This window comes from Tenrec ecaudatus, chromosome 12, assembly GCF_050624435.1.
Source record: "Tenrec ecaudatus isolate mTenEca1 chromosome 12, mTenEca1.hap1, whole genome shotgun sequence".
Taxonomy (NCBI): Eukaryota; Metazoa; Chordata; class Mammalia; order Afrosoricida; family Tenrecidae; genus Tenrec; species Tenrec ecaudatus.
In genome coordinates this window covers 124485673-124501079 of record NC_134541.1, presented here as the reverse complement: position 1 = coordinate 124501079, position 15407 = coordinate 124485673, and the positions used below count along the sequence as shown (strand labels likewise).

General features: G+C 53.1%; 1 protein-coding gene across 2 annotated transcripts; it reads left to right on the top strand.

Annotated features, from left to right (window-relative positions):
- Positions 1–2375: 2375 nt before the first annotated feature.
- CD19 (CD19 molecule) lies at positions 2376–8752 on the top strand. Of its 2 annotated transcripts, none has more exons than XM_075528413.1 (14): positions 2376–2460; positions 2678–2944; positions 3254–3448; positions 3581–3874; positions 5364–5474; positions 5727–5775; positions 6055–6146; positions 7137–7241; positions 7349–7456; positions 7541–7624; positions 7730–7786; positions 8022–8078; positions 8465–8557; positions 8661–8752. In XM_075528413.1, exons 1-14 carry the CDS (start codon positions 2376–2378, stop codon positions 8750–8752), a joined length of 1689 nt encoding a protein of 562 aa, XP_075384528.1. The 2 variants fall into 2 exon arrangements, with proteins under 2 accessions (XP_075384528.1, XP_075384527.1); XM_075528412.1 differs by having other exon boundaries at positions 8462–8557.
- Positions 8753–15407: the final 6655 nt, after the last annotated feature.

Here is a 15407-nt window from a genome sequence, read left to right as displayed (position 1 = left end):
AATGAGTTTAGTTCGGTTTGATGGAGGCCCCTGCATGCTCCACCCCGCTGCCAAGCCAACTTTACCTCTGGGGACCCCTTTCTTCCGAGATCGAGCTGTGGGGGAGATGCTCTGTCATCATCCCACTGCCATCTCCAGGATAGGAGACCTGCCCAGGACTGCCCTGAGTTTTCAGCCAGGCTGTTTTTCATTAACTGAGGGCCTACTATGTGCCGGGCACTCGGCTAACGTGGCTCTGATGCATGCTCCTGTTTCATCTTTATGAACAACCTTTTGATAAAACTATCATCGTCCTCAGTTTCCCCAGAAAGAAATGGAGGCTTAGAAGGTGAAGGAAATTGTAAATTTAGCTAAGCAGCCAGGCAGGGGATTCAAAGTCAGGTCCTTCAGACCCAGCCGTGGCATCCAGTCAATTCGAACCATTTCAGCAGAAGCAACACCTGATTTTTGTTGACTTGGGCGAACCGGTTGTTAAAATGGCCCTTGTAATCAGGGTTCTCTCTCAGGTGGGGTGTGGAAATCACAAAGGTACATTCCTCACTCTTTTTTTTTTTCTCACACCAATAGCCTTACATCATTTATTGTTAAACTTGATTAGGAAGCAAAAAACCAAGGAATAAACCAGATAATTTGCCAATAGAAGTTCAAGTCATCAGATGGGGACAAAATTTGAGCCTGGGAAAATGCGGCCATGCGTGCCACCCTTCAGGGGGCTCCTTACAGCCCCAGCTTGGTTCTTCTCCAATGTCTTCTCTTGGAGTTGTACCTGATTTTATTACCAGTTTTCATTCGAATCCACTGGGGAATGGGCCGATTCTGCTTCTGTTTCTTGGCCAGGAATCTCTTAATCCTGAAAGTCTTATGAGACGACATGGTGAAGTCGGAGCACCACCACACTCGGGGTGGCAGAGAAACGGAGAGAGGGCTCCTCACTCTTTTTCAATGTTGCTTTGTGCGACCGCATATGCTAAGTGCCCGTGGGCATGTTCATTCCGTCCACGGGCATAAAAAAGCTAGGCGGAGCTATGCTTGTAGTATTTATTTATTACTTCCATAACCCTTGCTATACTTTGGATGAGATACTGCATGTTCATTCCCTTGCGTTTGTCACATCAGTAAGCAAACCTATCACCCCCAGAGAACAAGTGGCAAACAACCCGAGGGCGACACGCGGCCATCTGCTTCTGCTTTGGGTTACATCCCAGATTCCCACAGGGCATTATGCGTGGGTTACGAACTTTCCCAAAGTGTTCAAAGAGCTACACATGTTGTCGGGAACAATTGCTCTGAGCTCAGTAGAAGCAGAAAGGAGCTTTGCCAAGATGAACAGAACGTGGTCAGAGAAGAGAGGTGTCCTCTTCCTAATCTACCAGACCCAGTGACCGTTGTCTGACTGGCCTGCCTCCACCGGAATGGCATCCTCCTCCCACCATGAAAAGACGGTGAAGGAGACATCATCACACAGCGGACGATGGCCGGATAAAAGCGAAGAATACTGCAAGTGAGAAAGCCAATCAAGAAGTAATATGGAACCAGCTTCAATAATTTTATTTTGATTTTTTGGGTCAGGTATTATTTACTATTTTTCATTACTCTTTCAAGACTCTTACAACAATCTGGTTTTGTGTACCTCTTTTTAAAACATTTTATTAGGGACTCATACAACTCTTATCACAGATTTATTATTCTTATTTAAGTATTGACTGTATGAAATAATCAACTACCTCTTGGCATATCGGGTTTAGATACTTAAAACGGTCCTGAGGGCAGCGAACCGGTTGTGATGTTATTTGAATCCGATCACTGTTCAAATCCCAAAGTGTGTGTGTGTGTGTGTGTGTGTGTGTGTGTAAGACAGAGCAGTTGTATGGAGATGGGTGGAGGCCAAGATGGGTGGCTGTGACATGAACAGGGGGTGTGTGTGCAGGGAGATTGCCTTGAGCCTGGGGTGGAGAGGAGGGGGGAGCAGGGAGCCCCTCAGGCTGCATTCACTCAGGTCAGCAGGTACCTATGATGTGACAGGGTCGCGGGTACAAATTGGTGACAATGTCTCTTCTAAGGGGCTTCATGTTCTCATAGGGGAACAGAAACTGAATAAGATAAGACCAAAGTCACACAAATGAGACATTTCACATGGTGGTGCCCGCTGAGATGGAAATCAAATGGTAGCAGGGAGGAGGGGAGGTTTGTGGGTCTGGGGGTGGTGCTTGGGAAAGGGGGCCTGAAGCATGACCACCCCTACCTCCCTGGGGGACTGCCAACCTGCCCCCACGGATATTCATGGTTCAGTGGCCCCAGGCCCCCGCCTGCCCCAGCATCCCCTGCGCGGCAGGAGAGGGGCGGGGGATGTTGGGTGTCTGGGGAGTCTGGCCACCATGCCACCTCCTCTCCTTTGTGTCTTCCTCTTCCTGATCCTGGTGGGAGCTAGACCCCAGAAACATGTGCTGATGACGGTGGAAGGTATGTCTGAGAGGTATGGGGTGTGAGGGCTGGGACCCACAACTCAGGGGACCCGCCGCCAAGCCACTCACCCTCTCTGGACCTCCATTTTCTCGCTGGTTCAGGATTCAGGGAGGGTCGAAGGACTCCAAGGGCTCATGGTACTCCCAGCTCGTGGGGACCCAGAGAGAAGGGGAGCAGGGGGAGCCCCTCTCTCTCTCCCTCTCTCTCCTCACAGAGGGAGATGATGCTGTTTTGAGCTGCCTCCAGGAGCCCCCAGAGAAGCCTTCGGAGCTCCTGGCCTGGTCTCGGGGCTCCCAGCTCATACCACTCTTAGAGCTGAGCCTGGGTGTACCCGGCCTGGGCATCCAGGTGGGGCCCCTGGGTATCCTGCTGCTCATCTTCAACGTCTCGGACCAGATGGGAGGCTTCTACCTGTGCCAGCCAGGCCCCCCCTCGGAGCAGGCCTGGCAGCCTGGCTGGACAGTCAGCGTGGAGGGCAGTGGTGAGGGCCAGGCCAGGGGGCTGGGAGAGAGAAGGGAGCTTGCTTTGAATTCAGGGGGTCTGGTGATCAAAAGTGAGCTGTGGGGAGATCCACATCTCTGACTCTCTCCACTGACTCTCCGGGTTTGGGGCTCCCTCTGCCTCTGTCTCTTGCCCTCTCCTGGATATTAACTACCGTACATCCTTGAGTATAAGCCGAGTTTTTCCAGCACATTTTAAATGCCGTTTTTGTGGTAGAATTAAGTGCCTTGGCTGATATTTGGGTCGGCTTATACTCGAGTATATATGGTAACTCTGGGTCTCTTCCCAGGGGAAATGTTCAGGTGGAATGCCTCAGACCTCGGCTGTGACCTGGGGACCATGTCCTCAGAGAACCCCTGGTCCTCTTCGGACTCTGCCACCAGCTCCAAGGTGTACGTGTGGGCTGAAAATCGCCCTGAGACCTGGGAGTCAGATCCTGCATGTGCCCCATCTCAGGGCAGCTCCAACCAGAGCCTTGGCCAAGGTGAGGTGCCAGGGGATTCAGAGAAGCCAGGAAGTATGTGTCCAGGGACAGGAGGGCAGGGGTTTGGAATTGCTCACAGAAGATGGGGCTGTGAAGTTGAGGCCTTCCTAGCTCTGGCTCTCCCTGTCTCAGATCTCACCGTGGCCCCTGGCTCTGTACTCTGGCTCCCCTGTGGGGTCCCTCCTGCCTCTGTGGCCAGAGGCCCCATCTCCTGGACGCATGTGCACCCCAAGAAGCCTAACATCCCATTGCTGAGCCTAGATCTGAAGGTGGATGCCCCAGCCAGAGAGATGTGGGTATGGGGGACCCTCTGGGGAGGGCCTTTTCTGTTGCTGCCCCAGGTCACAGTGCAAGATGCTGATACCTATCACTGTCACCACGGCAACTGGACCATGGAGATTGAGCTGAAAGTCACTGCCAGGCCAGGTAGCGTTTTTGTCCCATTGTGGAACGTCCAGGTGGGGCTACTGGGAAGAACTAGAGGCTAGTCAGCCCCTTGAACCTTTCAAACGGAGGGCGAGGAGCCTGCTTAGCCTGAACCCCAACCTCTGCACCAAACGCTGACTCCAGCCCTTGCTTTTCGGGACACACTCCCTTTTTGGGATCATCTACCACCAGCCTTTCTTTCCGTCAGCTCTGGATGGGGTGTCGTCCCTTCCCGTTCCCCATGCCTCTCTGAACTCTCATGCCGTCTCCCGTCTGCCCTATCTCAGCCTGGCTATCACCTGTTCCCATGGGAGGTCCTTCTTCCCCGCAGCTCTGCGGATCTTCCGCTCTTTGGGGACCCCGTTCGAGTCCATACACGCATATGCAGTTATTTCCCAGCATTCCCATCGGATCTTCTATGGACCCCTCAAACGCAGCACGAACAAAGTCAAACTCAAATCTTCCTCCCAAGTAGAGGCGCTGACTCCAGGGGCCCCTGTAAGGAAAGGGTACCACCACCACCCAAGGGCCCCATTTGACCAAGTAAGGACCCGGGTAACTTTCCCTTGACTCAACTCACCCATCTAACTGGTCAGAGTGTTTTTCTCCTTCTGTTTCGCCCCCCCCCCCACAACACAGTCTTATGGGCCTGTAATAGACATATCATGCGATTCAATAGTTCAATCACATCAAGGAGCGTTGGACAGGCGATTTCCCTGACCTAATTCGCTGGGTCTCGGAACCTGCCCCGGGGGCCCAAGATGCCCCCATCCTTCTCTGCTCTCCCTTCCCTCCCAGGAGTTCTTTCCCTGCCTCGATAAAATCTTTCTCTACTTCAAAAAAAAAATTGTACAATCATCACTACAGTCAGTTGTAGTACATTCACTTCCTTCTTGTTGTCATCATGATCAGCTCCCCATTTCCCCCACCTCCCCTGCCATGCCCCCCCCCACCATTAATCCAGTTACTGTCTTGATAGATTTACATATCCTGGATTTCATACACAGAAAAACAATTTTTACCCCCCCAAACCAAAAACGAATAACAGAGGAAAACCTCCATCAACAAGAAAGCAGGCAAGATTAAAAACTAGAACAAATGTATCAGTCTGTTTCCTCACTATAACGATAACCGTGTGAGTCAAGCCACAGTTCTTAAACTCAGCTTCAACCTTCACTCCAAACTTGACCTCAGCCATGTGCCAAGTTTACATCTAACTGAGAACTCACTTCTGCTCTTGACTTAGACCCTGTCTGTCCTTACACTGCAGTCCTTTCTTCTTGCTTCCCTTGAGCCTCGAATTGCCTCTGACTGTAATTCAAGGCTTGTTCACAGAAAACTGGGTCTAGCTGGTCCCTGTTTTGTTTGGGACATGACTCCTCATACAGGGAGGGAGGAGAAATTTCCTTGGAATTTAGGACCCGGGATCTTGAGACTGAGAAGTTAGCTACTTGGCCATGGTCCTAACTTGGCCTTCCCCTTCCTCTAGCCCTATGGCAGTGGCTGCTGAAGTCTGGAGGCTGGAAGGTACCGGTTGTGACCATTGTTTATCTGATCTTCTGTCTGGGCTCCCTGGTGGCCTTCCTTCATCTCCAAAGAAGTGAGTCCTGTCCCCCGACCCCCATCATCCTCAGGATGAGTCCATGCTGGCTAGCCTGACGTCCCCTCCCATCCCTTTGCCAAGGACCCCAGAATCATGTGCTTCCACCTTCCCCCACACTTCCCAGCCCCCTTGGAATTTGAACTCCCAACAAGTGATCTCCCCAGAACTGCCCCTTCCCCACCATCTCCACTCGACCAAGCAGTCCCTCCACTGAACGCCCCCTTCAACACCCCCTTCAACGCCCACCAGGCTTGACCCAGAGGAGGAAAAGGAAGCGAATGACCGACCCTGCCCGGAGGTAATACGGGCGGCGGCCCCTGCCACCTGCCTTTCCCTTGATGCTTTGGGGGTGGGGAGGGGCAGGTCTTGCCTCCATCACTGCCAAGTGCAACCATGTGGGGCTGACAATGGCTGGCTCAAAGCTCCTCCTCGGTGAAGTTTTCCTGCAGCGCCTGCCCCATGGGGGGCCCAGCGCAGAAAGGCTGGTGTCAAGCGAGGTGCCTCGCCTGCATCTCCACTGGATCCCCAGTCCCTCGGAGGCCTGGCCTCAAATGTGCAACATCTCTTTCCCCTGCAGGTTCTTCAAAGCGACCCCGCCCCCAGGAAACGGGCCCCAGAGCCACTACGGGAACGTGCTGTCCCTGTCCACGACCAGCACCTCGGGCACGGGTAGGAGGTCCCACCAGGCCCTAGAGCTCCAGCCCAGAACCGAAGACCCCCCGGGACACCCCAGGGTCTCCAGTGGCCCCCCCGGCTCTAAGCCTTCTCTGTGTTCGGAGCTCAGCTTTCCGAACATCGGGGTTCCCCCAGATTTGAGCCCCACCCCTAGAATCAGGGCTCTAGACCCTGCCTGCAGGCCTCCTGGCTTCCGGGTCGGGCAACCAGAACCTTTACCTCACCCTTAGAAGAGGGGCGGGGGGCCGGCCTTGTGTTCCAGACAAGGGCCTCCTTTTCTGGAGATTTATACCATCAGGCCAGGGCCACACAAAATGATCAACTTTGATGGCGAGGAACGCTGGTGGTCTAGTGGTTACCAGTCGGGCTGTGATACGCACAATTGGCGGTTCGAAACCACCAGCAGCAGTAACTCGGGAGAGAGTCTGGGGCTTGCTTCTCCCGCAAACAGGGACGGTCTGGGCACCCACAGCGGGTCGGGGAGTCAGCATGGACTCTAGGACAGGGAGTTTGGTTTGCAGAGAGCGGTGTGCGATGGAGCCCCCGTTTGGGCTGCCAACCACAAGGTCAGCAGTTCAAAACCCCCAGTGGCTCCTCTGGGCAGAGATGAGGCTTTCCATTCCCAGAAGAGTTCCAGTCTCGCAGACCCATCAGGGCAGTGTTACCCTGTCCAGTAGCGTCTCTGTGAGTCAAAGTCGGCGTCAACTTGATGGCGGTGGCTTTGGTTTGGTTTGGACAGTGTTGGCACCACCCACAAGGTTTCTCTTTGCTGCGTGTGATGCTAACGATATTGAGGGCCTTTTTAGGCTTGGACGTTTCCCACCGCAGTTCTAGATCCTGCTCCCATGGCTCAAAGGCTTGTACCTTACCCCAGAGGCCCCCTCAAGAGGCAGAAGCATCTTCACCCCTCCCCAGGGGCCAGGTCCTGGACCCTCACGGTCCTACATCCCTTCTGACCCTCCCTTACAATGTTTCTCTCACCAGGCCGGGCCCTGCGGTGGGCAGCTGGCTTGGGGGTCACTGCCCTGCCCTCTGGAAACTCATTCAATGACTACCTGGAGGCTGAAGCCCAGAGCCCAGAAGGAGCTGGTGAGTGAGAGAGATGCAGGGGTCAGGGGGTGGGGCAAGTCGGGGCAATCTGTGACAGGGGCCTGGAGGAGTGGGCCCCTAACTGGGTCCCCTCTTCCTGGCCCCAGACCCGAAAGAAGAGGAAGGGGAGGCTTATGAGGAGCCAGACAGTGACCAGGCGTCTGAGTTCTATGAGAATGACTCCAACCACCTGGGGCAGGACCAGCTCTCCCAGGGTAAGGCAGTCCTCCCCATGCCGCCGCCCACCTCCCCTGCGCTGGCCTGTGGACCTTCGCTGAGTACCCTTCCTTCTTCCTCAGATGGCAGTGGCTATGAGAACCCCGAGGCTGGGCCCTCGGGTCCGGAGGAGGAGGAGGAGGAGGAAGAGGACTCCTTCTCCAGTGGTAATTAGGAGACCTAATTCAGAGACCTCACCGGGACTTGAGAGACAGATGCTAGGGGCAGGAGCGGCCCCAGAATTCTCTCTCTCTCTCTCTTTCTCCCAGCAGCTGAGTCTTATGAGAATGAGGATGAAGAACTAGCCAGGCCTGCCCCCAGGACTGTAGGTGTGTGAGACAATAGTCACCTTCTTTCTTCTTCCTTCCCCCCACGCCCCCAGTGTTGGGCATGGCACCCACCTACCGTACAATTCAGTAGTCCAGTCGGATCAAGAAGAGTCGTCCCACCATGGCACCACACTCCGTTTCAGCGCGCTTTCCTTTCCTTCCAGTCTTTCACTTCTTCTGGAGGGCAGAGGGGCTGGAGGCCAGCAGGGATGGTCAGACCCTTTTCCTCTCCTAGACTTGCTGAGCCCCCATGGGATTGTCTGGGACCCCAGCCGGGAAGCAACTTCTCTTGGTGAGAGATACTAGGGACCTACTTTGTCTTGCCTCAGCTCTGACCCCAGCCCCAGCCCCAATCCCGACCCCCAATATTTATTTACCCCATCTGTAACCATGAAGACGGACGGAGGTCCCAATTCGATTCCAAACCTGACCTGGACCCCCATCTCACCCTCATCCAAAGCCGGCCTGAGCTTTCACTTGGAGTTCACTCTACAATATCCTCCTGACTCTAATTCTGACGCCTTCCAATTCTGCCCTTGACCCTGGCCTTGGCACTCCTTCCTAGTACAGCTGGGCTCCAGAATCCCACCTTCCTCCCCTCGTGTCTCCCTCCTCCCCCTCACCATGCCTCTGCCTCATGGCTCCTATGCCCTCCAATCTCCATTCCTGCCCAAGCAGGGTCCCAGTCCTATGAAGATATGAGAGGGATCCTGTATGCCAGCCCCCAGGTCCGCTTCCTGCCCACCCAGTCTAGGCCCAATCAAGAGGAAGGTGGGTGCTTCCCTTGTCACCCCGTTGTTCCTCTGGAATTGACTTCCCCTCCAAGGCACCTTCCAGCCCCACCTCCGTTTCACACCTTCCGGGTCTTACCCAGATGCCGACTCCTATGAGAACATGGATAACCCGGAAGGGCCGGAAGCAGCATGGAAAGGAGGTGTCCACATGGGGGCCTGGAGCCTCAGGTGACCCTCTCCAGGTGAGCCACTGCTATCTCCAGAGAGGAGAGGAGCCGGGAGAGAGGTGGGGGACTGTCTTCCAGGGAAGCCGAGGTGAAGGCATGGTTGGGGAGAGGAGGGGAGAGCTGCTGAGCCCTGTAATATTCTCTCCCTATTTCTTCTGCACAGCTTAGGCCTCCTCAGGCCCCGGGGGGCTCCATATCTGACTCAGAAATCTGGGACCCCCAAGCAGGCTGGGCCAACCTGTGGAGCAATGCTGCTCAAAGTGTGTATGTGTGTGCGCGCGCATGTGAACTCAAGTGAAATGTCTGCCTCCTCCCTCCTCCCCAAATAAACTCACTGAGCTCTTCCAACCCTGTGACGTCGTGGGCTTGTGTGGGAGGGGCAGGACGGGTGGCAGTGGGTGCATCCCCAGCACCTCTGGACTCCAGTGGATACAGCCCAAGCCCACCTCAACATCCTGGATAGAACCCGTTTCCCCCACTTGCCTGTCCCCCACCTGTTTCTTCACCATCTGCTCTGCTCCCTCCCACTCTCCACTCACTCAGGAGTTCAGTCAGCAGCTTAGTGCTGGGGACCCACAGAAGAGATGATTCCAGAATTGGCCATCTCGTTGGGAAATGTCATCCAAGGCCACTGGCATTTACTGAGCACCTACTACAGTCGGTGTGCATCCGTAAACTTCTTCAGTCCTAACAATCACCTCAGAAGGCTATTGGGCATGTGTTATTAGGTGCCAGGATTGTTCCGGGTACTTCACGTATTATCAACTCTTTCCACCTTCACTGATAACTCCACGAGGCAGGTATCTTATTATGATCCCCATTTCATAAGTTAGGAGACTGGGCAAAGAAAGAAATAACAAAGTTTGCCTCGTGAAGGACTGGCAAGGTCAGGAGGACTCGCCTACAGGGACTATACTGCCTGAACCATACAAGCTTCCTGGTGCACAGTGAGCCTACAGGACAGACTTAGGACCGCCCTTGTGGATTTCTGAAACTGTAACTCTTCACAGGAGTAGAAAGCCTCATTTGTCTTTCACACAGAGGCTGGTGGTTTCGAACTGCTGACTTGGTGGTGGTGGTGGTAGGTGCCATCGAGTTGGTTCCGACCCATCGGGACCCTGTAGGCAAAGGAAGGACACACTGGCTGGTCCTGTGCCAGCCTCACCCTGGTGCTGCTATTTGGACCCACTGTTGCAGCCACCGTGTCAGTGCATCTTGTGGACGGCCCTCCGCTTTTTCACTGCCCTGATACTTTGCATGACGTCCTTCTCCAGGGGCTGGTCTCTCCCGACAATATGTCCACAATATGTGAGAGAGAGCCTCAGCATCTTCCCCTCTAAGGAGCCTTCTGGCTGGGCTTCTTCCAAGATAGACGCGTTTGTCCTCTTGCCTGGTGCTTCCTGTCCTTCTCCAGCACCACCGTCCAAACGCAGTCAGGATTCTCCCGTCTTCCTTATCCAGTGCCCAACTTTCACACGCACAGGAGGTGAGTGAGGACGGCTTGGGGCGGGCATGCGTTTGTCCTGGAAGGAATATATTTGCTTTTCAACACTTTCAAGACATGGACCCAGCGCAGTGCGTGGTTCAGTCTCTAGCCTGCTGCTGCTGCTGCTGCTGGGAGCATGGGTGGTGGGTCCACGCAAGAGAAATATTTGACAACTTCGAGCTTTCTTCCATTTATCATGATGTGACCCACCGGGCCAATTGTGAGGATTTTGGATTTCTTTACGTTGAGCTCAATCCATCCTGAAGGCTGCGATCCCTCGTCTTCATCAGCAAGTGCTCCCCTCTCTTCCAGCAAGCAAGGCGGTGTCATCTGCACAGGGCAGCTTGTTTGATTAGCTTTCCTTCAATCCTGCTGTCACAGTCCTCTTCATGAAGTCCAGCTTCTCTGATGATTTGCTCTGCACAGGTTGTAAAACAGGGGAATCCATGTGTAATTCATCACGCTCCCAGGGCTCCTGGACCCTTCCAATTTGATATAAACTACGCCTGTTCCCAAAGCCAAGGGAGACCTAGTGCTGTTGTTTCTGAAACGCATGGGAGCAGAAACCGCCCTCGTTCTCCCGAAGAGAAGCGGCTAGTGGTTTTGAACTGCTGACCTTGCAGTTAGCAGCCCAATGCATAGCCACGATACCACCGGGGCTACAATCTCAGAAACTCACAGGGACAGTTCTACCCTGTCCCATAGGGCCCTGTGAGCCAGCATGGACCCGTTCATTGGCACTCAGCTTGGTTTGAGGCCTTGCTCTAAGGGTTCTATAGGGTAGCACCTCGCTTTCTCCTGACAAACGTCCTATGAGGCAGGTACAACAAAACCCCCAACCCACTGCCAGCGAGGCGATTCAGACCCATCATGACCCTATAGGACAGAGCAGAACTCCCCGCCCTATTGGGTTTCCAAGGTTGTAAGTGTTTACGGGAACAGACAGCCTCTGAAGCAGAGGAGTCAACACTTCCATTTTTGTGTGTGATTATTGGCCAATTAATTAACCTCGCCGATCCTCAATTTCCCCTCTCCAAGAGCTTTCAGGAGGAAGCATGGGGTGAAAATTATGTGCGCCTACCTACCTGCCTATCCTGGGAGCGAACTCTCTCTCTCTCTCACTCTCTCTCTCCATCTTGGGGTTTCTCTTCTGTGAGTGAGTCAGCCTGTGGGATATCTAGGTTCCCTGGGACCCATGGACACCTCCTGGGGCCAGCTGGCTTTGGCATGTGCCACAGCTTTACAGGCTCAGCAGGTTCCCAGGGAGTTGCTCGGCTGGTTTGGGCACCTGAGGCTTGGTCTGAATCCAGGCTCTTCGGTGAGGCTTAGGATGCAGCGTTCTCACAGAAGAAATCCACCACCTCTCGAGTGGCCTGCATCCACACCACACCTGCTGCCCGGTTCTCTTGAGCGCAGCTGAGAAAGCCCTTTGTCAGGCCCCAGCCTTGTGCAGGTGGCTCAGGGTGAACCGGCTCTGAGCTGGCCCTGGGAAGAAGTTAAAACTCCAGCCCAAGGGGCAGAGCTGTTGAATCCCCGTGGTGGGGCTTGCCTTTGATTTCCTTCTGGCACCAGCTCAGATAGCTGTCTTGCTGTTCAGCTCAGATAGCTCTTCAAGAACAAAGCACACACACACCAAAGCAAGACACCCTATATTTTGTTGACTTGACCCCTGGGTTGTTGGAGCTGGAATAGAAATGCCCGTGGCATCAGTAAGAAAAGTAAAATAAATCCCAGGCCTCGTGCAGATGTTAGGGCCCTCTGCTACCCTCACCTTAGGGATCTCACCTGCGGGACCAGGCAGGGTTTGGCTCTGTTGTGCCCAAGGGCCCCTATGGGCTGCATCCTACTCGATGGCACCTCACGAGGACGAAGAGCTGCCTTATCTTACCCTTTAGCTCCCCCTTTTGCCATGATCCTCACCTGCTCAGTCACTGCCGTCTCCTGCCGAGGGCTGACACCTCGACCAACTCACTTTCTAAGGCAGCGGTTGGTTTGCAACCTGTGGGTCAAGACCCCTTTGGGGATCATACAACCCTTTCTCAGGGGTCGCCGAAGACCAGCGGAAAACACTTATTTCCCATGGTTTTAGGAGCCGGGACACCGCTCCTCTATTCGCCTCCAGGCGGGTCCATCCATAAGCAGATACACCCACCTACGAGTACCCGGTGTCAAAATGTCATTTATTTGTCATTAGAAATAAATATTTCACAATATAGAATGACATTTTGTTTTTGTGATTCATCACAATGCTTTCGTGATGTTCAATTTGTAACCAGCCTATCAGATATTGACATGACCATTCATAACAGTAGCAAAATGACAGTGATGAAGTAGCAACGAAAATAATTGTATGGTGCGGGGGGCGGGGGGGGTGCTCACGCCAACATGAGGAACTGTGTGTGATAGGGTTGAGAACCACTGCTCCAGAGCGTGAATCCACATCCGGGTCTCCTCTGCGCCCCCCAGTGCCCAGCTAGGGAATGTCAAGGTTAGGAACTCAGGAAATACAGGTGTGGGCACCTGTGGAGACTCCACTATGGGCGCTGCCATCCAGAAGTCTCCGACGTGGAGGTTGAAACGGAGATGTGCTAAACCCGGCCCAGTTCCCTGGAATCAGACTGCCTGAGTTTGAATCCCAGCTGCACCCCTTTCCCAGCTGTGTAGCTCAACCTCTCCGTGCTGTCGTTTCCAGGACTGTAAGCCGGAGATCATACGTACAGCCATCTTACTTAATAAGCCGTAAATACGCTGTACAGCACATAACAGGCGTCCTGGCGGCCCAGCAGTGACGCCCTTGGTGGCTAATGAGAGAGAGAGAGAGAGAGAGAGAGAGAGAGAGAGAGAGAGAGAGAGAGAGAGAGAGAGAGACTTTCAAAGTTCCAGCAGCTCTCCGGGAGACAGAGCTGGCCATTTTCAAGACTATGATCTATAGAATGCAATGGGATAGCACTCTTCTGTCCCCAGTTCACTGTGTGTCAAAAACAGCCTCAATAGCACTATAAAAAAAATAAACCACTCTGGGGAGGGTGGAGGAGGAAGTGAGAAATGAGCTGATACCAATACCAAGGAGGGCCTCAGGTAGGTAGAAAATGTTTTGAACATGATAATGTACAACTGTGCTTGATGCAATTGATAAATGGGTTGTTCTGTAAGAGCCCCCAGTAAAATGACTTCTATTTACAAAAATCGTGGAATGCAAAAATGAAAACAATCACTCACTCGGGACACGGCATTAACAGACAGCTGTGCAGGTTGGTGCAGTGCTATGGAGACCTGGTGGAGTAGTGGTGACAGGTTGGGTTGCGGTCGTCAGGGTCCATGTTCAACACCGCCTTCTGCTGTGAGGGAGACAGGCAGGGCTTTCTACTCCTGTAAACAGTTACCGTCTCGGAAACTCACAGGGCAGTTCTACCCTGTCCTATAGGGGCAGCTATGAGTCAGCATCGATTCAATGGTGGTGAGTTTAGACAGCATGCACATCGGGCAGCTTAGCATCAGAGAATGGCTGAGTGCTCTGATTAATTAGGACTTTAAGATACGGTGCTCATCAGGAACCTTGACCACGATTTCTGATTGGTTGACATTTATGTAAAAAAAAAAAAAAGCTTCTCGTATGACTGAAGCTTAGAAGAAAATCACAATCGCTTCTCCGCCTTTTGGCTAAGTGTAGAAGATAATCACAAAAATCAGTGAGTCGGGGCGACCAGCCCCCTGAAGTTTTGAAAACAGGCTATATGTGCTCTTGAGTCTTGATTGTTTTCTGAAAGAATCTGTCAAGAGAAAATTAATGAATAAGGAAACCAGTCTTTTTGGTTTCTGGGAGCCTGGTCACCTAGCAGCCATGGTGTGAAACTAAACTAGCTACTTCTAAAGGTTACTTTGTAGTTGGGCAGAAGCACAGAGAAAATATTTATTCACTACAGTGCATATTTGTAACATTTGATGAGATGACCTTAAGTGCCGTGGTAAGAGATTTTTTTGGGGGGGCGCGGTGGGAGGTCTGCTTTCATAATGCAAAACGTGTTCATTTCTTTCACAATAGCTAACAACAAAGCGCATAATGGCCAGCACTTAACAAATCCGCTCCCCATTATTATTATTTGGTATTTACCAAGGGTCTCTTGTGGGGTAAGAGCCTAGTCTGAAGGCCATTTAGGGCTTCCTGCAGTGCAGAGACCAGCTGTTCTCCAAAGGAAACTGTTCTCCAAAGCTTCCAACTTCCTGTCCCATGATTTTAAAAACATTTTTTTGGGCAAGCACTGGGGCCAGGGCTTTGAAAGACACAGGCACGAGGGAAATGTCAGCTCCTCTGGGACACGCTTGCAGGAGGAAGGAGGGCCAGAAGTGTGAAGCACCAAGGGCCTCCAGCGCCCGCTCCAAGCCCCAACCCTAGCTACCTGGGGCGATTCCCGTGGCTGGGAGACTACTTTGTCTCCTTGGGAGACTGCTTTGTCAGAGCCCAGGAGCATCTTTGCTTGCGAAACAGCCCCACCTGCCGGGGGTGGGGTGCCAACAGTCTTAACCTGGGCTGAGTCTGTGTGGACCCGGGGCTCCGTGTAGGCCCACTGAAGAGGGGTTGGTGGGATGGAAGGTGGTGGTGAGGATAAGGTCTGGGTGGAAGGACGCAGTCTGTGAACACTGTTAAGGCACAGGCACATGGTGCTGGGTGTAGGCCGGTGGGGATGGTGAGTCAATGGTGGTGTGGCTATTTGGTATCAGGTGGGCAAGGCTGGTGGAAGTCCCCAGGAAGTGTAGGAAGTGTGGCCAACGTCATGTTGGCGTGTTTGCTGTGTAGAGGTTGTAGAGGATGGTGGCGTCTCTGCAGTGCTTGATGCTGTCCGTGTTCAGGTATATGTTGTGGACAATGGTGTATGAGATGTGTGAGGGGCGTATGGTCTGAGGCAAGGGGATCTTAACTGTTGGAGCGAATTCCAGGTATTGGAACGAAATGTAGGCCTCAGGTATGTATGCCGGTGTGGACTCAACCAATGAGGTGGGGGGTTGTGGTGAAGAGTGAAATTGTTACATTTCTCGGTGGGAAATAACCTCAGTCCTTGGCTTTGCACAAGAAAGAACTCCCGCTGAAGCCTGGTTTGTGATCCAAGTGGGTGTTTATGAAAGATAGAAGTTTCCGTCGTCGTTACACTAACTGAACACAGGCACCAGAAGGGAAT

Coding starts and splice junctions, on each gene's coding strand:
- CD19 (XM_075528412.1), top strand. CDS start 2,376: ATGCCACCTCCTCTCCTTTGTGTCTTCCTCTTCCTGATCCTGGTGGGA. Junction 2,945..3,253: donor AGTCAGCGTGGAGGGCAGTG/GTGAGGGCCAGG, acceptor GTCTCTTCCCAG/GGGAAATGTTCAGGTGGAAT. Junction 7,625..7,729: donor AGAGGACTCCTTCTCCAGTG/GTAATTAGGAGA, acceptor TTCTCCCAGCAG/CTGAGTCTTATGAGAATGAG.